The sequence below is a fragment of the Muntiacus reevesi genome, chromosome 3, assembly GCF_963930625.1.
Source record: "Muntiacus reevesi chromosome 3, mMunRee1.1, whole genome shotgun sequence".
Classification (NCBI taxonomy): Eukaryota; Metazoa; Chordata; class Mammalia; order Artiodactyla; family Cervidae; genus Muntiacus; species Muntiacus reevesi.
Window position 1 is genome coordinate 155,273,156 of NC_089251.1, and position 25,813 is coordinate 155,298,968.

Sequence of the window (25,813 nt, forward strand, 5' to 3'; positions counted from 1 at the left end):
TTCATATTGTTACCTCTCACTTCACTTCTGAGCGCTGCATTTCCCCGTGCCCACCGGTCCTCACTGGAACTCTTCTTCTGTCACTTTGAAATACTTTGTTTCTAGGATCCCTGGCTTTCAAAGTCAGGTGAGACAGCCCTCCCAGCAAACTCCTGACACCTTGTGCTATCTGGTCTCCCAACTGTGGGCCAACTCTCCTGAATTGCCCACGCATTCCAACACTATGGTGTGGCCTCTGAAACCACTCACCTCCAGGCTTGCTTTCTCACCATCCTGCGTTCTCAGCAGCATTCTTTGCTCCGCATCCCCACCTACACTCTCACATGTATTACCTATACTCTTCCTGACTTGAATTTCCAGCCCTTCTACTCATTATACTCCTAGAAGAATGGAAGCATTTACAGGCAAAAGAACTGCTCCAGGTAGTGGTAAACACACACACATACACACATGTATATACATAAAAATTTCAGATGGAAAGGTAGGTTTTCTTTTAGGTAAACTAACAAGAAATAGTAAAAGTCCAGGCCAGGCTATTTTGCTTACTTCAGTGACTATGAGTCTCACTGCAGCCAAACCTCAAACCTCAGGTACATGGCTACACCCAGTTCTCTGGAAATCCTGTTCGAGTCCAAGATGGACACCAGCGACAAACTGCTGTGTGTGCGTGCGTGCATGCACGTGTGTGTGCAGATGTATATGGCAACAGAGGGAGGAAGGGAGGTCAACCAAGAATGAGAACTCTTTGGTAGCTCAGAGGATTGATTTGACCTCCCGGAGACCTTTTAATGGCCTGAAAGAAATAGTAGCAAATTCTCTCAGGGTCAAATCTATTTTAAAATGGCACCAGTAGCAGATTTTTTGGGATTTGGATTGGACTGACATCATATGGCTGTTAAAATTGTATGTAAACCCACAATATCTACTGAGATATCAAGATGAGGTTAACTTAAATTGAAATTAGGAATCAGTTTTATTAATTTTAAAATCTATTTAAGTAATTCAACTATAATTTTTTAATATACTTCAAAGATCCTTCTAAGTTGTTAACAAGTTTTTATGTTCAGATTCTTAACTATCTAAAGGAGACAACTCTTATTTTTTTTTTTCTGACATAATACTTGATCTTTAACTCAAGTAGTTCACAAAATAGTCGACTACTTTAGAGAAAATAAGTAAACCTGTAAGGACAAGTTGCAAGGTCCAAGGTAGTTTAGAGGACTGTTTTCATTATATTTCACCATGCTGGAAACAAGAAATAATAGTTATCTCATGAGACTTTCTGCTTCATTTTCTTTGGCTCTTCTGTGCCAAAGTTCAAATAAATTCGGATCTTTATTCAAATGTTTAGATATTTATCTAAATCAAAACTTTATATAATCACCTCTACCAATGAAAAATATTACATTTCTGAGAAGAATCAAGAATTAGATTATCATCCTCCTCCACACTACAAAGCCCAATTTTTGAATCATGTTAACTTCCACAGGAACCAACTAAGCACGACCCTGGCAACGACAACAAAGAGTAAGCCTTTTCCAAGACAATACTTTTGAGTAAAATGAATGCATTAATCCACTAATCACATTCTCAGTGACAATGTCTTGCATGTTTGCTGTAAAAATATAAAAGGGTTCTATTTAGGACAAAAAAAAAAGGTATTCTTAGTGTGTACTCATAGCTCTGAAAAGCACTGCTGATCTAGATATAAGAGCACTGACATTTAAAATTGGCAGAACATAACAGCGTTGCGTACAACTGGTTCTAGTTCATCATGTTCTCTAACTCACAGATACTTTACATGTGTAGATTTATGTACACATACACATTTGAATGTAACTTAAATTTTAAAATGCACTGAGTCAGAGAAATAAAATATGAAGTCTTTGATGTCAAAACATCTTCTCACCAGAGAACAGCAGAACATCAAAGGCTATCCAGACAATGCACACTAATGGACAAATGGCCTACAACAAAACATTTCTAGATCAAAATATCTAGATCAGAAATCATTTCTACAAAGAACGGAAAGGGGTTATAGGAGACAGCTTATGATTCTAGAAATTCTAACTTGTTAAGGTAATAATGATAACTAATTCAACCCTGTATACTCTGATACCTTGCACTGTGTTGTGAATAATACCTATTGTATATCATTGTAGAATTACATAATACGTAATCATGTTGTTTAGTCACTAAGTCATGTCCAATTCATTTGCAACCCCATGGACTGCTGCCTGCCAGGCTCCTCTGTCCACAGGATTTCTCAGGCAAATCCTATGGATTTGAGAGTGGCTGGGCCATTTCCTCCCCCAGAGGCTCTTTCCGACCCAGGGATCAAACGCATGTCTCCTGCGGCTCCTGTTAACTGCAGGCAGATTCTACACCACTGAGCCACCTGGGAAGCCCAATATGTAATCATATAAATTCATGTATAATAATATTTTTATGTAAGAAAACATTGCAAAATAGCAATAGGTGCTTGAGAAACAGAAAACAATGAGATTTGCAACCATAAGGACAAAAGGATGGGAATCTCACAGTATTAGTCACTCAGTCATGTCCAACTCTTTGCGACTCCGTGTACTATAGCCTATGAGGCTCCTCTGTCCATGGGATTCTTCAGGCAAGAATACTGGTGGTGCTGGTGGTTTAGTTGCTAAGTCATGTCCGACTCTTGTGACCCCATGGACTGTAGACTGCAAGGCTCCTCTGTCCATGGGATTCTCCAGGCAAGAATACTGGAGTGGGTAGCCATTTCCTTCTCCAAAGGATCTTCCCGACCCAGGAATCGAACCTGGGTCTCCTGAATTGCAGGTAGATTCTTTCACCAACTGATCTACAATCCAATCCCAAAGAAAGGCAATGCCAAAGAATGCTCAAACCACCGTAGAATTGCACTCATCTCACATGCTGGTGAAGTAATGCTCAAAATTCTACAAGCCAGGCTTCAGCAATATGTGAACCGTGAACTTCCAGACATTTGCTGGTTTTAGAAAAGGTAGAAGAACCAGAAAGCAAGTTTCTGAACTGGATCATCGAAAAAGCAAGAGAATTCCAGAAAAACATCTATTTCTGCTTTATTGACTAAGCCAAAGCTTTTGACTGTGTGGATCACAATAAACTGTGGAAAATTCTGAAAGACATGAGAATGGCAGACCCCCTGACCTGCCTCTTGAGAAACCTGTATGCAGGTCAGGAAGCAACAGTTAGAAATAGACATAGAACAACAGACTGGTTCTAAATAGGAAAAGGAGTACATCAAGGCTGTATATTGTCACCCTGCTTATTTAACTTAAATGCAGAGTACATCATGTGAAATGCCAGGTTGGATGAAGCATAAGCTGGAATCAAGATTGCCAGGAGAAGTATCAGTAACCTCAGATATGCAGATGACACCACCCTTATGGCAGAAAGTGAAGAAGAACTAAAGAGCCTCTTGATGAAAGTGAAAGAGGAGAGTGAAAAGGTTGGCTTAAAGCTCAACATTCAGAAAACTAAGATCATGGCATCCGGTCCCATCACTTCATGGCAAATAGATGGGGAAACAGTGGAAACAGTGGCTGACTTTATTTTTGGGGGCTCCAAAATCACTGCAGATGGTGACTGCAGTCATGAAATTAAAAGACGCTTACTCCTTGGAAGGAAAGTTATGACCAACCTAGACAGCATATTAAAAAGCAGAGACATTGCTTTGTCAACAAAGGTCCGTCTATAGTCAAGGCTATGGTTTTTCCAGTAGTCATGTATGGATGTGAGAGTTGGACTATAAAGAAAGTAGAGCACCGAAGAATTGAAGCTTTTGAACTGTGGTGTTGGAGAAGACTCTTTAGAGTCCCCTGGACTGCAAGGAGATCCCACCAGTCCATCCTAAAGGAGATCAGTCCTGGGTGTTCATTGGAAGGACTGATGCTGAAGCTGAAACTCCAATCCTTTGGCCACCTGATGTGAAGACCTGACTCATTTGAAAATACCCTGACGCTAGGAAAGATTGAGGGCAGGAGGAGAAGGAGTCGACAAAGGATGAGATGGTTGGATGGCATCACCGATTCAATGGACATGGGTTCGGGTGGACTCTGGGAGTTGGTGATGAGGGAGGCCTGGTGTGCTGTGGTTCATGGGTCAGAAAGAGTCGGACACAACTGAGCAACTGAACCGAACTGAACTGCAAGGGAAGACCCATACATGTAATGGAACAGGCTTCGCATGGATTCAATCAGTGTCAGGGAAGAAAGGTATGAACATAAGCAAGGCTTATTCTGAGGATCTTTTTTTCAGAACTAATAAATTTATCCAGGAGTTAACAAGTACCCATGCATGCATTAACAGATATCTAGGTTGGCCAAAAAATTCATTTTGTTTTTTTCCTGGAACATCTTAAGGAATCCAATGTAAGTATTATCGTATGTCACATACACATCATATAAACCATGTTACACATGTCACATACCATAGAGATAGCCATACACTTACACACCCAATACTGATATATTTATCTACTTACACACCTCTCTATTTCCTTGGTTAAAGCACCCAAGGTTTTCTAGGGACTGAACTTATACATGTCTGGTGGTTCAGTGACCCAAAGAGTATGGCTGCCTAAATCAAGCAAGCCATGTTTGTATACAATGAAACAAGGACTCTGAAACATAGAAGAACACCCTTTTTAGTAGCCCTGAGTCTGCAGTGCTACAAAATAACCCAGCTGCGGCACATCCAAACTAACCAGACAGGCAGCTGTGAACTGCCCCAATCAAAATCAAGGGTCTTGCAATGAGAAATACTGCCTCTGCTCCGAGAGGAGTCATGACTGGAAATGCTTTTATTGAAACACAATTAAAAAGAAGTTGCTTTGCCTCTGAAAGTTGGCCACAAAATCTCTGATAATTCATATAAAACACGTGAGTCATGAAAGACCTCGCTCACATGAGGAAGAGAGAAAATGAAGCTCACGGCATTTTGGCCTTGAGCTTGCTTAGCTCTTCTGCGTCCATGTGGAGATATTCAGCACTGTAAAACGCTCATGGATGTTTAGGCTACAAAAAGTCAGTCACATCTCTGTTGCTGACCAAGTAAAAAAACTATCACAGATATAAAGCAGTGCAAGGTCATTTGGGGTTCAGAACCAAGGGTCTTAACGAGCAGGGCAGGCTTCACAACTCTTGTAGCAGATGGCTGCAGAGTTCCTAGAAACTGATGGAACTGCAAAATTAGAAGCCAAATAATTCATAAAGCTTTCTTATATCAGGATAATCTTCTCAGGCCCACAGTTTACTCTGACGTCCTTGCAAAGATGCAGTTATGATGGTTCCCTCATGTTCTGCCTCCCTGCCCCCATCAGTGCTTGAATGGCTCTCCACAGGCTATTTGTATTCATGACGGTGGATTGTGAGTTCACTGCCTAGAAATAGTTGGGCACTTTTATGAGGCATGATGAATTTTTTATTTAGCACAGCAGTAATGAATTAAATAGGACCCCAAAGGATTCAAAGAGTTTACACCTCTCCCTGAGAGCTCTCACTATACGACCCTGCAGTGTACAAGTGTCTCCAATGTTTAAGACCAATAACATCATCATCTGCCAAGAGAGGTTTACAACCTCATTAAGTTAATTACTTCTTATAAAATGAGCCCTCTGATACTACATGGTGGTTCTGTATATGCTATTAAGTAAAAACTCTCACTGAAAAGAGACACTGTGTAAGTACAGAGCACATTCCAGACCCTCAATAAATGTTAGCTCTCCTTTCATTCATTAGCAAAAATGCTAATAACTACATGTACTCAAAAAATTTTGGTGAATAATAACATGACATTCAAAAAATGGCCTGGCATTCCCCTTCCCCACAAAACTGAGATTAAACCCCCTCTAGAAAAGCCTCAGACACTGTGCTACAATCCCTGTATTATTTTCCATCATTTCACTTTCCTGTAAGTAATCTCCATGAAACAGAGACGGTAAACAACACAGTGTCTTTACTCAAAACTATAACCTAATGACAATCAAAACCTTAATGCAATTTGAAACAATTTCTGTGTCAGTACTTTCAAAAGGAAATAAATGTAGATAAAGATGGGACTAAGTAAGTAAAACACTAACTGTCTCTATGGAGATGGAGAGGCAGGAGATGCTTTTGGAATCTATAAATGAAAGGAAGGGCTAAGCAGTCGCCAAAGAGTACAGCTGAGTGGATCTTTACAAACAAAGCTCTTAGGAATAGTGCCCACCACCCAGCACCAGGAGTTCAGTGTGATGGGTAAGTGAAGACTCACAAGATCGAGGAAGCCCAGTAGCTCAAAAACAACCCAAATGTTCCAAGTGACTTTTGGACAGCGCTACTCAAAGTATGGTTCAAGGACCAGCACTACTCAAAAGCTGATTGGTCCATGAACAGCTATTGGTCTGTCTACACATGAGAATAGACTTTGAGATAAGTTTTTGCAGCAATCTGGTACTTTGTCTGTTGAAACTAAAACCGTAAGTTGGGAACTTTTCTATGTCTTCTTTGATTTCTCCTGGTATTGATCAGCAACAGTCTGGGCGAGTGAAGAAGCCGGTCCTTCCCAGTGGAAGGTTTGACAACATGACTAAAGGTGGTACCCTCCTCCAGCCTCCCGCGGGAAGGAGCGCCTGGAAACAAAGCTTCCCACCAGAGGAGGCGGCAATGACCCTGTGAAGCAGTTGTCCGTTCTTTACCTTGTGAGAGGCTAAGGGGGTGCTAGAAGGACTAAATCCAGGGAAGAGGATAGGATTTCAAGCAGTGAATGGGACGCTGAAACCAAGAGGACAAGTTATCAAGTAGAAAAATATCAAGAGAAGAGAAAAACATAGAAAAGAAGAATGAACTCGATGTGCCACTAGATTTCCACTAGAGGAATAAGGTGTTTCTGCTTTGCACAGAAAGAATGAATGCCAACCACATGAAACATTAACAGCAACCTCTACTCCATCTCTCAATAAGGAAGAGACACAAGCCCAACCAGGAAACAGAATTCTGCACCAGGAGGAAGCAGGTGGCTTACGACTCTCTGAGAAGAAGGAGGCCGTATACTAACATGGCTCATGAGGGGACATATGTTCCAGAGGAGATGAAGAACTGGCCCACGCCAACCAAATCAGAGACCACAACCCACTTCTGATGACTCACCTGGGAACAAACTGAAATAATCAGATACTCAAAAAATTACAAAAACATGATGAAGAATGAGTAAAAATCTAAAAGAAAATTAATAGACTTAGGAATATTTTCACCTCTTCCTCCTTCATGCCTTAAAAAAGGAAACAAATGTGAAATGAATAGGCTGGTAGATACCATCAAAAGGACTGGGGTGGGGATAGGTGACATGAGACATCACCAACACAAATGACTCTATCAAAGGATGCAGTTTTTAACTGGCCTTACCACCACTTTCACTGGTCAACCTGGAAACAAACAAGAAGTGGTACTGCTTTTAAGAATTAAATTCTGTTTCACAAGAAAGAATGGCTAGTGGCAGTGAAAGAGCAAAAACTTTCTCCCAAGATAGCAATATCCTCCTAAAGTTCTTACTGGAAAGAGGGAATCCTAAATAGTGAAAGATTTCACAAATTTCTGAGTGAAAAGAGGTAAGGGTCCATACCCAGAGTTCAAACAAATGATCTAAAAGGGGGTGGGAAACTCAATATAATGACTATTTACAATATATACTGACAACACATAGTGAAAAGCAAACCCTTTAATGAATAGTAACATGACCTGCCACTGGGGTGGGGGAAACACGAGGGGAACGTACAGAAGCAGGTAGGGGCTAGGCCAGGCAGAATCTTCTGGGTCAGGCTTATATTTTAACGCAACAGAAACCATTTCATGCAATGAAACTTTATATTAAAAAAATGCCTTGAGGCAACAAAAATGGAAAAATAATACACCAAAACAGATGAGATGCAGCAAAAGTAGTTCCAAGAGGAAATTTTATAGCTATAAATGCATACATCAAGAATAAAGAAATATCTCAAATAAACAACCTAATATTACACCTCAAAAAAGCAGAAAAGTAAGAACTAAGCCTAACCTTAGCAGAAGATATAGTTTTTTAAGGAAACAATAAAGATTAGAGCATAAATAAATGAAATAGAGAATAGGAAAGCAATAGAAAATTGAGTTGGTTCTTCAAAAAAAATAAACCAAATTGGCAAACCTTTATCTAGACTAACCAAGGAAAAAAAGAGAGCTCAAGTAATTAAAATCATAAATGAAAGAGGTATCAACAGATACCACAAAAATAAAGGATCATGAGAGACTACTCCAGACAATCATATGCCAACAAATTAGACAACCTAGAAGAAATGGATAAGTCTCTAGAATCATGACTAGAAAATCTGAAGAGAAAATCATGACTAGAAAATCACATTAGGGAGAGTGATCAAAAACCCCAAAATAAAAACACCAGAACCGTCTCAAACTCGTGTAAAACAAAGAAGAGGAAAGCTTCCAAACTCATTTTAACAGCCAACATTACCCTGATACCAAAGCCAAACAAGGACACTCAAGAAAAGAAAACTACAGGTCAATATCTTTGATGAATATAAATGTCAAATTTTCAGTAAAATACTAGCAAACTGAATTCAACAGGTTCATACACAATGATCAAGTGGGCTTTGTCCTTGGAACACAAGGATGATCCAACATATGCAAATCAATAAACATAATACATCACAGTTGATACATGTATCACATCTGAATAGAATAAAAGGTTAAGATCATATGATCATCTCAACAGATCCGGAAAAAGCATGTGACATGCAGGAGAATGAAACTGACAAAACTTAATTACCACTCACAAAAATTAACTCAAACTGGAATTGAAAACTTAAGTGCAAGACCTGAAACTGTGAAACTTCTAAAAGGAAACAAAGAAGAAAACTCTTACTAAACACTGGTCTTGGCAATGATTTTTTTTTTTTTTTTAAATTTTTCAGTGGGTTTTGTCATACATTGATGTGAATCAGCCATAGAGTTACACGAATTCCCCATCCCGGTCTCCCATCCCACCTCCCTCTCCACCCGGGCAATGATTTTTTGGATATGACACGCAAAGCACAAACAACATGAGCAAAAATACACAAATGGGATTACATCAGACTGAAAAGCTTCTGCATAGCAAAAGAAATGATTAACAAAATGGAAGGCAACCTACTAAACAGGAGAAAATATCTGTAAATAATACGACCAGTGAGGGGTTATTATCCAAAATACATAAACAGTTCATACAACTCACTCCCTCAAAAACCCAAATAATCTGATTAAAAAGTGAGTAGAAGACCTGAATAGGCATTTTTCCAAAGAAGACATACAGAGGGTCAACAGGCATATGAAAAGATGCTCAACACCATGAATCACCAGAGAAATTCAAATCAAAACCACAGTGAGGTATCACCTCACACCTATCAGAATGGCTAATATATATATATATATAAAAAACAAACACACACACACACACACACACACACACACAAAACATAAGTGCTGGGGAGGATGTGGAGAAAACGGAATCCCTGTGCCACTATTGCTGGGAATGTAAATTGGTACAACCACTATGGAAAACAGCATGGAGGTTCCTAAAAAATTTAAAAAAACAGAACTACCATATGATTCAGCAAAACCACTTCTGGGTATATATCCAAAGTAAATAAAATTACTAGGTTGAAGAGATATCTGCACTCCCATGTTCCTTGGAGCATTATTTACAACAGTCAAGACGTGGAAACAAAGTAAGTGTCTGTCTATGGATGAATGAATAAAGAAAATGTGTTGTATATATACAATTGAATATTGTTCAGCTAAAAAACAAGGAAGGAAATCCTGCCCCTTGTGACAACATGGATGAACTGTGAAGGCATTATACTCACTGAAGTCAGACAGAGAAAGACAAATACTGTGTGATCTTGCTTATACATGGAATCTTAAAAAAAAAAAAAAAACCTCATAGAATCAAAGAGTAGATTGCTGGTTTGGGGGAGAAGGGGGAAATGAAGACATGTGGTCAAAAGGTACACAATTTCAGTTATGAGATAAAGTGCTACAAATCTAATGTACAGCATAGAGTTAACACTGTATTGTATTCTTACAAGTTGCTAAGAGAGTAGATCTTAAAAGTTCTCACCACATAGACACAAAAGAAGGTAACTCAAAAAAAAAAAAAAAAAATTAAACAGGCCAAGGCTTTGCTCCAGTTTTCAGTTTTACAGATCATTCTGGTGTCATTCTGCAGGCTAGCATAAGGGGAAAAGAGACCTCTTAGATATTACTACAAACAGTCCTCAAAGGAAAAAAGGATCAGTGGCTTGCTCTAACTAGAGTCTCCAGGTGGACACAAAGAAAAGGAAGAAAGAGCTTGGCAGGAGATATATTTTAGAAGGAGGGCTGACAGAAAATGGAATTCATGTGGAAGATACAGGAAAAGAAAATATCAAGGGTGACTCTTGCATCTCTAGCTTGAGAAACTAGGTTGACAGGTGGTCCCATTTATTGAGATCAGGAAGTCTGGGTAGGAGGGTAAAATCAAGAGTTCAGTCTGGGGCATGCTTAGTCTGAGATGTCTCTTAGAGATGCACTTAGACATGACAAGCAGGTACTAGATGTGTAAGCTGGAAGACCAGGTAAGAGGAAGTGACTGGAGTACACAGTTTAGGAGGCAAGTACATAATCTGAGACTCACTGTGACTCTCTTTTAATTGATAATATAGATGACTTCAAATAATTAAGCAATTGTCCTCCAGAAGAGCAAGTAGACTTATTTGGTAAGGTTCCAGACTACTGAGTAAAGAGGAACACATAGAGGAAGAATTCATCTCTGGGTAAGGAAGAACTTTGCTAGCCAAACCTCTGTGACAAAGTCCACAGGCCACCGCGCAGAATGGTGAGCCTTCTATCAGATTCTGCTGTCCCTGGGAGGACCCTACAATAGACAGTCTATGTTAGACTATGCTCTCTGTTACCTTAGATTCTCACATGCTGGACTTTCCCCCTCCATTTCTGTTCACCCAGAGCCTAGAACCTGCACAGCCAAAGGAAATAGTGCACTGTGTGTTCAAAGGCTCTAGGAAGGGAGCTCGACACACTGATCCAATCGTTCTTTCTTCAGCTACTCTAGAGAATAGGGAAGAGCCACTCCTCATGAAAGTGGAGTAGAAATAGATATTTCAGGGCAGGTCAGGGGAAACAGAAATAGATATTTCAAGGCACAGATCTAACTAAGGGCTGATGAACAGGATGGATGCAGTCAGATGACTGAAACATCCACACGGGATTTTCTTCTTTTGATCATCAGGAATCAAAGTTATTAATCTGATAGCTAATTAGCCAAGCAAAGTGGAAACATTTAAATCCCACTCTGGCAAACAAGTAAAAATCACTAATTAAAAGAGTCTTATCTATAAAACAAGAACATCTTAGAGATGAAACAGTTATGAAAATATCATCCTCCTCTTTCATGGACTCATCAGTTCAATCAAAAACCCACTGACGAAAGCAGTCCTAACCTGTCCAAGTTTGACTCAGACAGCACAGCTCTTCTGAACCTTTTCCAGGTAGCTGGGCACCACCTGTAAAAGCACATTCTCACTCAAAACCATCAATCACACAAATAGTTTTTATTAAAAGCACGAGAAACAAAGCATAATCCCTCCATTTGAGGGGTTGTTTTATGGGTAGGTTGCCAGCCTGTCTAAAAATATATACAGAAATCTAAATTTTTCAGGCTTCAGAGGAAGACTTCTCTTTTTTCAAATAGTTTTTTAATATTTACTATTACAATTTTTTATTTGGCTGCACTGGGTCTTAGTTGCGCCATACAGGATCTTTAGTTGTGGCATGTGGGATCAAGTTCCCTGAGCAGGGAGCGAACCTGGGCCTCCTGCATCGGAAGCTTAGAGTTTTAGCCACTGGGAAAACAGGGAAGACCCAGAGGAAGCCTTCTCTGGAGTGAAATCCAGCATTTCTTGGGGCCTTCCCTCACATTTAAGCAGAGGTAGGCTTCTGGTTGTGGTCTCCCTAAACTCAAATAATTATTCCTTAGGGAAGAGGTAAGACTTTACAGCTTTTGGTGTCTTGGAGGAAAGCTCAAAGACCCTGAAGTACTCAGGAACTGTACTAGAGGTCTAGAAGCCAGGAATCGACTCCCGCATTGGCTGGAACCCCTTTTGATAGGTGCCCATTCCTTCACATGAGAGATGAGGCCAAGCTCTTCCCGGAAAACATTCCAGGATCCTAACAACTCTGCCTTCCCACAAAGAAGCTCTGTAAGTTTCATGCTAATGAGCCCACTTTGCTGACATCATCCTGTCCGTGGTTCACCTTCTTAGAAGAGAAAGTAACTTGTCTGGTGGTGACCTTACCTGTTTTTCCTGCTCCGCTTTCCCCAGTAATCAGAATACACTGATCTTTATCTTGATCTCTTAGGGATCTGTATGCTTCATCTGACAGGGCAAAGCTGTAGGGGATAATGGGAAAAAAAAAAGTCCTTACAATTCAGCTCATTATTATTCATTTACCAGATATAACAGGCTCTTTAAGGGCCACTGAAATGTTTCAGATAGAAAGCAGAAACACCACATTGTTGTTCTTCAAATTCTTCAAGTAAATAAATAAAGTTATTTATTCTTTGTGGCCCAAGTTATCTTCTCCTATGCATTCCCTATTAACTAAAATGGTATTGATATACTGTACATGATAAAGATATGCTTTATTTAACTCAGATGCTATATTTACAGCTTACTTTATTAGAATCCGGGCAACTAAGAGAACCAAGAAAAAAATTTACATCACATGTCCACAACTGGATAATGTTGCTATTTCCAGGATGATACACTGGAGTTTCAAAACACGGAGAAAAAAGTTTTTCAAACATTAGAAAATGTTATCAAATACTAAATAGCTGATACTACCATCACAAAACTGAAAACAGAACTACCACCTTCACAAACAAGATGGTAAAAACTATAAGATCCACAGTGGCAGGTGGTCCTGTAGGTTTGCCGTGGTTCTTGTCCAGTCCTGGAATCCATGATGACAAAGGGCCCTCTATCAAGTAAGCTCTCATGTTGACCTTCTCTTCCTCAAAATCAACTAACAAGGTAAATTTTGACTCCCTCTAGCTAACTGAAAAATAATTTTGACAATATGATGCTGTCTTAAAATAGGTAAAGCTCCTCTTCTAATTCATTTATTTTGAGTCTACCTAACGTGAAGAATCGGAGAAGGCAATGGCGCCCCACTCCAGTACTCTTGCCTGGAAGATCCCATGGACAGAGGAGCCTGGTAGGCTGCAGTCTATGGGGTCGCTAAGAGTCGGACACAATTGAGCGACTTCACTTTCACTTTTCATTTTCATGCATTAGAGAAGGAAATGGCAACCCACTCCAATGTTCGTGCCTAGAGAATCCCAGGGACGGGGGAGCCTGGTGGGCTGCTGTCTGTGGGGTTGCACAGAGTTGGACACGACTGCAGCGACTTAGCAGCAGCAATGTGAAGAACATGCTAGGAATGCAAAGATAATTAAGATTCAGCCCTTCTTTGATGAGTTCTCAGCCAAAAGTAGGGGAGAGATACAAACAGAGAATAGATAAGTGCAAGGAAAAAGAACCACACAGGGCCCTCAGTAGGGTGAGGACTGGAGCTGGAGTATCTTAAGAGGTGGAAAAAACAGTCCTAAAGAATTAATCAGCAAGACAAAGGACTTTGAGGTAAAAACAAAGGCCAAAATATCCTAGAGGTAGGCTAAGTTGTATGAGCAGTTGCATGCTGCTGAAAGGCAAGGCCTGAGGAGAAATGCACTAGAGAGATGAAGTGAACTTGCTCAGTCCTGTCCCACGGACTGTAGCCTACCAGGCTCTTCCGTCCATGGAATTTTCCAGGCAAGGATACTAGTGTGGGTTGCCATTTCCTTCTCCAGGGGATCTTCCCAACCCAGAGACTGAACCCAGGTTTCCCGCATCACAGGCAAACACTTTACCGTCTGAGTCACCAGGGAAGCCCAGAGAGATGAGGAGAATGGAGAAATCAGGAGAATGGAGTCACCCATTGGGACTGTAAGTAGAGGAGGGGCAGGACCAGATAATAACCAGATAGTAACCAGAGCTAAAACAGCAACACTTACTCTGCACCATCATGGGCCCCAGGCCCTTCTATTTAAGGATTATAAGTCTCACAATGAAACTACGAGGAATATATTATTATTAGATGACATAATATTTTCAGATGATAACATCACGGCACAAAGTGAAGACAGAACTTGTCAAGGTCACACTGGCAGTATGACGCAGTGGAGCCCAAACTGAGCCCTGCTCTTGACCACTGGGCCACACCACCTCTGTGTTCTGGACAGATTGCAGGGTCGTAAGAGTACAGTAAGAGAGATCCATCTGGAGGCAAGGAGCCCGGTGAAAGGCTGGGACACTTGGAAGGGCGTCAGTTCAGCCTTTCAATCACAGACGGGCTTTTCTTCAGAAAAGTGTGTGCCGCCATTAATACTGACAATGCACTGAGCACCTTCAATCTGCCAGGAGCTGAATCTTATGTGAACAGTGTACACTGATCTCTTTCCATCCGGCAGCCCTCCCTCCCTCAGCCTCAAACCCCTTCAGCCATCCCCTGAATAAGCAGTGCTCTGCTCACCCCCAAGGATGCTCAGTGGCATCATCCTTGTCCAGTGTTCCCTGATTTCCCAAGTGATAAGCAATCAAGCCCCTCTGTGTGATTGCATACTGTTGTTGTTTAATTACAAAGTTGTGTCCAACTCTCTGTGACTCCATGCACTGTAGCCTGCCAGGCTCCTCTCTGTCCAGGGCATTTCCCAGGCAAGAATACTGCAGTGGGTAGCCATTTCCTTCTCCAGGGGATCTTCCCAAGCCAGGGATGGAACCCTCATCTCCTGCATTGGCAGGCGGATTCTTTACCACTGAGCCACCTGGGAAGCACCACTGCATCGTGGCACAGTGGAAAAAATAGTGAATCTGGAGGCAGAGGGCATCCCAGATGGACAGGATTCTCTGGGTTCCAGACCCACAACTTACCACCTACAGGACTTGGAGCAAGTCACTCACCCTGGCTGAACTTTGGTTTCTCCAGGTACAAAATAAAGAAATGTAGCCCTGTACTTTAGCTCAGAAAATTAAATCAAACTGTATGAAAGCACCTTAAAAGTGACTAAGTCCTCAATAGATGTCTAATGTCTTTCTGTATTATAATTAGTTATGCAGATATCTTCTTATCCCTTACCAGAGTGCAAGCTCCTGGGGGCACAGCCTTTCTGTGGAATTAATTTTCGTGCATTCCACAGAGCTATAAACATAAGACACTGTCTATACCAAAATATGAATGAATGAATGAGTGGACCTTCAAGTTTTGACAAAGCCCCTAATGGACTGAGCTCCATGAAGCAGGAAACTCATATCTCCTATTGCCTTCAGACAGGGAAGGAAAGCTTTACTTGGATTTCTTATTAGCCCCCTCCTCCCTCCCATCCCTCCCACTTCCAGACAATAGTTCAGCAAAGCCAGTGTCATCTTCACCACTGGCAAGAAGCACAGGAAAGCACGTTACACCAAATACAAATGAACTCTTCCAATCATATATTGATATATTCGCTGACCTCTTCATGGATTAACACAGGCCTTTCCCCAGGCTCCTAGTACTGCAAGTTAGCTTTATATATTATACCATCATTAGATCCCAAATGATACAAAATTACTTCTAACATGATTAACCATATGTGATTGTGACTGCACACATATATGCATGTGTACACACACACACACGGGCTCAGAAGATCACCAAATGACCCTGACACGGGTTTATTTCCCGTCAAAACACACAGGTGGAACACTGCGTTTTCTCTTGTCTGTCTAGACAGAATCGTTAACTGCTGTCCCCCAACCTGGGCTTGATGCAGCTAAAAGGGATGGTTATTCTGTCAGGTTTCTGAAGAGTCAATGATTTCAAACTGTCATGAAAATTTACCAATTAAAGTACTCACACATTGGGAAAACTGGCCCGGAATACTAGCACATCCACTAAGAGCAGAGAATAATGCCATCTTACTTATTTCACATAAACACAAGATCTTGACTTCACTTAAAAAATAACGCAGGGGCCAGGACACGAGCTCCCCTCCCAACCTCACTCTCTTTCTCTGGCGATGTTCACTCTTATTCCCCTTCTCTGGGGCAACTTTAGCACGTACCCATCACCACAGCCAACATTTGTAACTAAAATGAAACCACATGCATCTTCCCAACCACTCTACAATTAAGGAATCTAAATAAACCTTTAGAGCAGTTTTTACTTAAAAACAGTTGTGACCCATATGCTTCACATTATTTTGTGAGCATGTCAGCATTGTGATTTACCACACACAAAAATGAACGGTTTACTGCACTGTAATGATGATAACTTAAGGGGCAAATATGGTCTTCATCGCACCACATCAAGAGCAGGGCTTCATCTATTTCTTCTATCCTCTACTTGAGCTCTAAGAATAGTGACAGCCTGACGTTTGAATGCAAGTCCCCCCTTCATTTCCAGATCAGCTAAACGGCTGTTCACTGAGGGTCAACCTTCCACCAATATCAAGCATGTTGCTGCACATTTGCAAACAGTTGTATCTATCATTTATAGGTTTTGGAAGCTAGATTTGGGGCTCATCTGTCATGCCCTGTCAGAGTAGAAGATTGTGTTGCATGTTCAAAATTACCTAGCTGGTATTCATGTTCTTTACCATTTCTGTTCAGAATGGGAATCTCTGCCATGGTCCTGCTTTTGTGGGCATCAGGGCGTCCCTGCCCAAAACTCCAAGCTCCTCACCCTGTCATTTTCTTTCTAGGTTTCCTTCACTTACTTCAGGGAGCAGAAAAGATGGTGTGACACCAAATATACCACCCACCACCACCTAAAGCTTATGTTCTACTAAAGTGAAGGTCGCTCAGTCATGTCCAACTATTTGTGACCCCATGGACTGTAGCCCACCAGGCTCCTCTGTCCATGGAATTCTCCAGGGGTGGGGAGCTGTTCCCTTCTCCAGCAGATCTTCCCAACCCAGGGATTGAACCAGGGTCTCCTGCATTGCAGGTGGATTCTTTATCAGCTGAGCTAGCACGGAAGCCCACCCATGTTCTCCCAAGCAGACCCTTTTTTCTCAGTCCTCTGGCTCTCCTAACGAGGCGCTTGAGGAATCATTCTCTAAAGCAGTCTAATCCATTCTGAAGACTTCTAGTTTGTCACCTCCTCTAGCCAAAGTGTTACACAGAAGAAATTTTGTCTTAGGAAACTTTCCTAGCCTTAGATGACTGTTTCTACCTTTCTGTTTCTGTCTTTTTTTCAAGAACTCTCAAAATGGTACTTCCTTTCATTCAATCCTGAATGCTAGAATACTTTCAAATCACACTAAGGAAATTCTGCTCCTGAATTTAACCCTCTTAAAACAGTTCTGTCTCAAAATTCTCATCCACATTGAGACCTACAAAACTTAACTATTTCTCCACTTTCCAGCTCTGATTAACCTCTAAAAACAACATGCTTTTAAAATTAAGCAACAACAACAAAATAAAGTGCTTTCTAAAAAAATTCCTAACCTCTAAGTGTGCCACCAACTTCTCACTTCATATTAAATCTGATTAAGGACTAAGGTCCACAGCAAGGACATGCAAGAGAAGGAAAGAAAGAAAGGGAATTATGTGTGGTATATTTTGCACAGTATCCTTGAGGTCTGTTTGTTTATTTGCTGGCTTTTAAGAAGAAGCACAATGTTGGCCTTTCTTGTAAAATACTATTGCAGACATCTGTACACCTATAATTGTCTCATATTCTTCAGTCAGAAACATTCACTTGCTTGAAAAATAACACTGAGTTAAATTAGTGTTATGCTCTTCTATGACACATGCATCCCACATCTTAAGGAAAAACTTCAGGGAAAATAAGTTTCTATACTTGTTACAAGTAACTGTAACTTTTTATCCTGGAAAGCTTTGTTCTATTCTTGCCCTATGCCATGTTTTCATAATTCTCACAGTATCTCAAGCTTTTTCATTATTATCATGATTGTTACGGTAACATGTGATCTGTGATCTTTGATGTCACTGTTATAACTTTTTGTTTCATATTGTTTATTTAATGTATGTACATTTTTAAGATTTAATACTATTACATACTTTACTATGAGACTTCTGTATAATGTATACATAACTATCATATACACTAAGAAGCCAAAAAAATTTATGTGACTTGCTTTATTGAGATAGTCACTTTATTAAGGTAGTCTGGAACTGAACCCCCAATATCTCTGAGGTGTGCCTAAAAAAGCACAGTAAATTAACATATTTACAAAAATACATTTATTCATTCCTACATAGCAACAACATTGGTAAGCATTCTTAACAATCCAAGAGAAGGCAGAACAAAAGTAAGCCTCTCTTCAAAATAAGTAGCAACGGGCACATGCGTGCACGCGTGCATGCTAAGTTGTCTCAGTCGTGCCTGACTCTTTGCGACCCTACGGACTGCAGCCCGCCCGGCTCCTCTGTCCAAGGTTCTCCAGGCGAGAATACTGGAGTGGGATGCCATTCCCTTCTCCAAGGGGACATACATATACTATGGAGTAAAAAGGAAAGATTATGAGAAAGAAAAAAGAACAGAATTGGAGGGAGACAGACGGTAAATGGACCTAAACGATGGCAAGCTTTCTGAATTTTACATAAAGCAGTACAACATTAACTATGCATGGATCTTGAAAACTTTAGCATATACATTATACCATGAACAATCACAAGATAATAACACAAAGAGGTGTAAAACAACAAAAGAATTAAAATGGAATTCTAAAAACAAATTCAAATTATCCAAAAGAAGACAAGAAGAAAAACAGGGAACAAACAGAAAGCATATTATTAAATGGCAAACCTAAATTCAAGCACATCAATAATTACACTAAATGTTAATGGACAAAATACTCCAATAAAAAGGCAGAGTATGTTAAAATGGATAAAAAAACAAAATTCAATTTGATGCTTCCTATGGAAGTCAAACTTAAAATATGAAGACATGGATAGACTAAAAGGAAGTAAGATGAAGAAAAAATACATACATACATATATATATATATATACACACACACACCGTGCCAAAACAACTGGTCAAAAAAAGAAAGACAGAGAAGTACATTTCACTTTCTTTTCTCTTTATTCATTTAAACTCAAAGAGGTCCCTAGCTGTCATCTCAACGAAAAGAAGGCTGTTATGCCATGGCATGACATAAGGCAGATTAAAGGTGAAACTTCATTAACTTCAATCATTTTTTAAAAAATATTTATCAATACTTACTTTTTAAAGTTCATATGCATTCTTATATCCTAAAAGGCTTGTTTCCATTAGGTACAAAACAGAAATCTCATCAGGGATGAATCATTTTAAAATGACATCTGTTCTGAAGTGACACAGTTAAGGCATCAAATAAAGCTCAAAAGTCAGGTTTTAAAATAAGACATAACAAATGGGCACAAAAAGGTTCTTCTTCCTCTCTAGAATTACACTGGCTTTCAAAAAACAGACTACAGAGTATTTTTGCAAATTTTCATAGACTGAGTCAACCTCAATGTACACTAGGTCTCTCATTATTTTTTAAAGAGTCACTCAAAAATACATTCTAGACAGTCAAACATAATCACTAAAGGGACAAAAACCATAGTATTAGAATGTTTTGTGTGAATAAAATGGTTTGTAGGTATTGTAACGTTCTAAGGACTAACAGAAATTCCTGTGTAATTAGACAAGAAATTCTTAAGTACTAGAATTTACAAACCTCTTTAATTCATCAGTTCACGTGCTAGATATGCAATATAATCCAAAACAAACAGCAAAGAGCACTTAGGGGTTGTCTTCTTTCAAGATTTTAGGAATTTTATTTACAATCCTCTTGCGATGGAAGAAGCTCTGAGGCATGCTCACATTTTCCCAACCCCATGGACCCGACCATTATCAAAATTATGATGGAGTTCCTCAGTTCTACTCAGCCCGGGGTCAGCTGGCTGAGAGTCCCTCGACAAAACAAACAGCTTCCTTCTCCTGGAGAGGGATGTGAAGGTGGACCCAGCCAAGGGGTGACTCATTTCCAAAGGTGAACGGTAAAAGCCAGGTATTGAAGACACACATTAGTAAGTAGGTAAGAGGTTTAAAGAGACTAAATTATGTCAGGAATGAAAAGGACTGGACTTAAGATATGAAGGCCTTGAGGAGGAAACATCTGCCTTCAGGGCCTAGAGGCTGCTCTTAGCACTAGCAGTAATCCCTTGTGCTGCTGAGGACTTCCTTCTGCAAATGGTGTCCTGAGCATGAGAGGCCAGGGGGGAGAGCCCCGCACAGGGCCAGCATCCTGCCTGGGACTTGGCAAGCAGTTAAAAGCAGAGTCTTTGCTGCTGAAGGGCCTTATCTCGCAAATTAATGAAGTGTGGTTGGTGTCTTCTATCTTGAACGAGGTCCTCTAACAACTAATATGGAAGAGCACGCGGAGGTTAGAGCAAGAACATCCACAAGGGTGAGGTTCCCAGGCACCCCCAAGCTAAGAGGCATCATAGTCACTGTGAGGGTTCTGGGAATAAAGATGAAGAGAATGTCTTTTAACAGCTTAAAATCAAACAGGAAAGACATTAAATCCCCCCAAAAAAGAGGCGTAGAAGAACATTAAGGTGCATAATACTATTCATACAAGAGGAATTCCAGTCGAACCACACTTACTTCTCCCTTCTAATCCACTCCCACTCTTAAAAAAGATTCTATCTAAAACAACGACACAACGTGACAAGGTTCATTCTACACAGAATCCTGAGTTCTGTGTAGAGCTCTGCATTTCCTATATTTTTCGTATCTAACTTCTACCATTACACAGGATATCCTTTCAATGAATATGATAAAATAATAAACAGCACAAGCAGCAAGCATTCTGGCCTGTCTTCTCCGGTTTTCCATTGACTTGTAAATAGATCTGAACAGATTTCCTCATTAAAAAAAAAAAAAAGGTGTGGGAGAAGGTAAGAAACATATGATCAATCCCCTAAAAAGGAAAACGGGGGGCAGGGAACACAACTTCTACTGAGAAAGGTATATCACAGAAGACAGTGATGCAACATCAGAACCCTGAGGCATATGCAAGGACAGAGGCTGGGAGAACACAGAAAACAAGGAGGAAATTGTGTTATTTCCTCTGTCCAGAAATTAACAAAACACACCTGATTTGAGGGGAAAAAAATCAGACAACTGAGCTCTTAATGCAAATTCAGTAAGCCCTCAAAGTATTTTTAGCATCTCTTTTAACAAAAGAATACTAACAAATAACCTTTTGTTACCCAACTCTCATAAAAGTAAGGACACAGCTATTTATCTACAAAAACAGCCTTTTTTGCTTAGGGTAAATATAATTTAAACAAACTCCCAGCACAATTGTTTCCAAGATTTTTAGCAATTAGCTTATTTCAACCAACTTATGGGTTCCCTGGTGGCTCAGTTGGTAAAGAATCTGCCTGCAATGCAGGAAACCCGAGTTCGATCCCTAGGTTGGGAAGATTCCCTGGAGAAGGAAATGGCAACCCCCTCCAGTATCCTTGCCTGGGAAATGCCATGGCCAGAGGAGCCTGGTAGATTACACTTCATGGGTTGCAAAGAGTAGGACACGACTGAGCAGCTAAACCACCAACAACCAACATCATGGTTTTTTATGACTTTATTATAGGAAACTCAAACTTCAGGTTAAAACTACCTATTCCAAGAGACAAAATCTGGTCCACTAGAGAAGGGAATGGCAAAACACTTCAGCATTCTTGCCTTGAGAACCCCATGAACAGTCTGAAAAGGCAAAATGAGAGGGTACTGAAAGAGGAACTCCCCGGGTCAGTAGGTGCCCAATATGCTACTGGAGATCAGTGGAGAAATAACTCCAGAAAGAATGAAGAGATGGAGCCAGCAAAAACAATACCCAGTTGTGGCTGTGACTGTGATAGAAGCAAGGTCTGATGCTGTAAAGAGCAATATCCCACAGGAACCTGGAATGTTAGGTCCATGAATCAATGCAAATTGGAAGTTGTCCAACAGCAGATGGCAAGAGTGAAAGTCGACATTCTAGGAATCAGTGAACTAAAACGGACTGGAATGGGTGAATTTAACTCAGATGACCATTATGTCCACTACTGTGGGCAGGAATCCCTTAGAAGAAATGGAGTAGCCATCATAGTCAACAAAAGAGTCCGAAATGCAGTACTTGGATGCAAAAACATCTCAAAAACAAGAGAATGATCTCTCTTCATTTCCAAGGTAAATCATCCAATATCACAGTAAGCCAGGTCTATACCCTGACCAGTAATGCTGAAGAAGCTGAAGTTGAACAGGTCTGTGAAGACATACAAGACCTTCTAGAACTAACACCCAAAAAAGATGTCCTTTTCATTATAGGGGACTAGAATGCAAAAGTAGGAAGTCAAGAAACCTGGAGTGACAGGCAAATTTGGCCTTGGAGTACAAAATGAAGCAGGGCAAAGGCTAATAGAGTTTTTCTAAGAGAACACACTGGTCCTAGCAAACACCCTCTTCCAACAACACAAGAGAAAACTACACAAGGACAACACCAAAATCAGACTGATTATACTCTTTGCAGCCAAAGATGGAGAAGCTCTAGACAGTCAGCAAAAACAAGACAAGGAGCTGACTGTGGCTCAAGTCATGAACTCCTTATTGCCAAATTCAGACTTAAATTGAAGAAAGTAGGGAAAACCACTAGACTGTTCAGGTATGACCTAAATCAGATCACTTACAATTATACAGTGAAAGTGACAAATAGATTCAAGGGACTAGATCTGATAGACAGAGTGCCTGAAGAACGATGGACTGAGGTTCATGACACTGTACAGGAGGCAGTGATCAAGACCATTCCCAAGAAAAAGAAATGCAAAAAGGCAAAATGATTGTCTGAGGAGGCCTTACAAATAGCTGTGAGTAGAAGCAAAGCAGAAGGCAAAGGAGAAAAGGAAAGCTACACCCATGTGATTGCAGAGTTCCAAAGAATAGCCAGGAGAGATAAGAAAGCCTTCCTCAGGGATCAATGCAAAGAAATAAGAGGAAAACTATAGAATGGAAAAGACTAGAGATCTCTTCAAGAAAATTAGAGATACCAAGGGAACACTTCATACAAAGATGGGCACATTTAAGGACAGAAATGGTATGGACCTAACAGAAGCAGAAGATATTAAGAAGAGGTGGCAAGAATACACAGAATAACTGTACAAAAAAGATCTTCATGACCCCAATAATCACGATGATGTGATCACTAACCTAGGGCCCAACATCCTGGAATGTGAAGTCACGTGGGCCTTAGGAAGCATCACTACAAAGAAAGCTAGTAGAGGTGATGGAATTCCAGATGAGCCATTTCAAATCCTAAAAGATGATGTTGTGAAAGTGTTGCACTCAAAATGCCAGCAAATTTGGAAAACTCAGCAGTGGCTACAGGACTGGAGAAGGTCAGTTTTCATTCCAATCCCAAAGAAAGAAAATGCCAAAGAATGTTCAAACTACCACACAATTGCACTCATCTCACACGTTTGCAAAGTAATGCTCAAGATTCTCCAAGCCAGGCTTCAACAGTATGTGGACCGTGAACATCCAGATGTTCAAGCTGGTTTTAGAAAAGGCAGAGGAACCAGAGATCAAATTGCCAACATCTGTTGGACCATCAAAAAAGCAAGAGAGTTCCAGAAAAACATCTATTTCTGCTTTATTGACTATTCCAAGGCCCTTGACTGTGTGGATCACAACCAACTGTGGAAAATTCTTAAAGAGATGGGAATACCAGACCACCTGACCTGCCTCCTGAAAAATCTGTATGCAGGTCAGGAAGCAACAGTTAGAACTGGACATGGAACAACAGACTAGTTCCAAATCAGGAAAGGAGTACATCAAGGCTGTATATTGTCACCCTGCTTATTTAACTTATATACAGAGTACATCATGAGAAATGCTGGGCTGGATGAAGCACAAGTTGGAATCAAGACTGCCAGGAGAAATATCAATAACGCCAGATATGCAGATGACACCACCCTTATGGCAGAAAGCGAAGAACTAAAGAGCCTCTTGATGAAAGTAAAAGAGGAGAGTGAAAAAATTGGCTTAAAACTCAACATTCAGAAAATGAAGGTCATGGCATCTGGTCCCATCACTTCATGGCAAATAGATGGGGAAACAGTGGAAACAGTGACCGACTTTTTTTTGGCGGCTCCAAAATCACTGCAGATGGTGATTGCAGCCATGAAATTTTTAAAAGACGCTTACTCCTTGCAAGAAAAGTTATATGACCAACCTAGAGAGCATATTAAAAAGCAGAGCCATTACTTTGCCAACAAAAGTCCACCTAGTCAAAGCTTTGATTTTTCCAGTAGTCATGTATGGATGTGAGACTTGGACTATAAAAAAAGTTGAGCGCCGAAGAATTGATGCTTTTGAACTGTGGTGTTAGAGAAGACTCTTGAGAGTCCCTTGGACTGCAAGGAGATCCAACCAGTCCATCCTAAAGGAGATCAGTCCTGGGTGTTCCCTCGAAGGGCTGATGTTGAAGGTGAAACTCCAATACTTGGCCACCTGATGTGAAGAACTGACTCACTGGAAAAGACCCTGATGCTGGGAAAGATTGAAGGAGGAGGAGAAGGGGACAACAGAGGATGAGATGGTTGGATGGTATCTCACCCAACTGACTCAGTGGACATGAGTTTTAATCAAACTCTGGGAGTCAGTAATGGACAGGGAGGCCTGGCATGCTGCAGTCCATGGGGTCGCCGAGTTGGACACTACTGAGCAACTGAACTGAACTGATCCCAAGAGAAATTATTCCCATGACCTTCCTAATTGTCCTTAGGATTTAATATTTTATTCATTAAGAAAACAGAATGACTTCAAGTTCTCAAAATGCTGATTTTTGAGATCAGTGTTCCCTACTGACCAGAAGCCCAAAAATGTGCCACCTTGTATGCCATTCTGTGTGTCTTTGTGTAACATTGAAACACATGTTCTGATTTAAAGCACTTCACATCCACATGCCAAACAATGAAGACTGTTTGGTAAAGTTAACCTTTCAACATTCAAACGTCACGCATTCTGTGTCATCTAACTTTGACAGTCCCCATCGTCAGGTATATACACAGGATACAATGACATGAGGTGGAGTCTCAGCTTCCCCACAGTAAGAGGGAGGAAGAGGAACACGGACAGCTATCCACACTAGAAGATGCCGTGCTGAGCACCCTGCCTGGCACCCCGTACTGAAGAAGTGCAGAGAAATCTGGCCGCAGTCAACATGGAACACAGTGAGTAGAGATGGCCTCTGAACAGGAACCCCAAGTACACCTGCTTTGGAGTTAAAAAAAAAAAAAAAAAAAAAGGCACAGAGGAGAGGGAGTGGGCAGCAGTGAAAGCTCTGAAAAAGTTGTTAGCTTTCCAACCTAACAGACCTGGCAGAAGGTGCCCCTTATACAGAGCCCACAGGATCTAAATAAAGGACTGAGAGGCCAGATGTGGCTACGATTGCATGCTACAGAATCAAGCTCACAAATCGACTCACATATAAAGAAAGAGATCCACCACCATTTCACAGAGTGGATACAAAATTCAGTGAAATCAACAAATATAGGGTTGGCCAAAAAGTTCATTCAGGTTTTCCCATAACATCTTACAGAAAAAACCTGAACGAACTTTTTGGCCTATCCAATATTAATATTAAGATTCCTGGTTACAAAGAGATACATGTCCAT

The 25,813-nt window shown here is 40.6% G+C and overlaps 1 protein-coding gene across 3 annotated transcripts in view; it reads right to left on the reverse strand.

Moving 5' to 3' along the window:
- The window catches only part of MYO1B (myosin IB), a 193,063-nt gene that overhangs the window by 84,112 nt on the left and 83,138 nt on the right, over positions 1–25,813 (reverse strand). For all 3 annotated transcript variants that reach the window (XM_065930935.1, XM_065930933.1, XM_065930934.1), the window contains one exon: positions 12,377–12,471. In XM_065930935.1, coding sequence (XP_065787007.1) covers positions 12,377–12,471 — 95 coding nt within the window. The remainder of the gene's footprint in view (positions 1–12,376; positions 12,472–25,813) is intronic.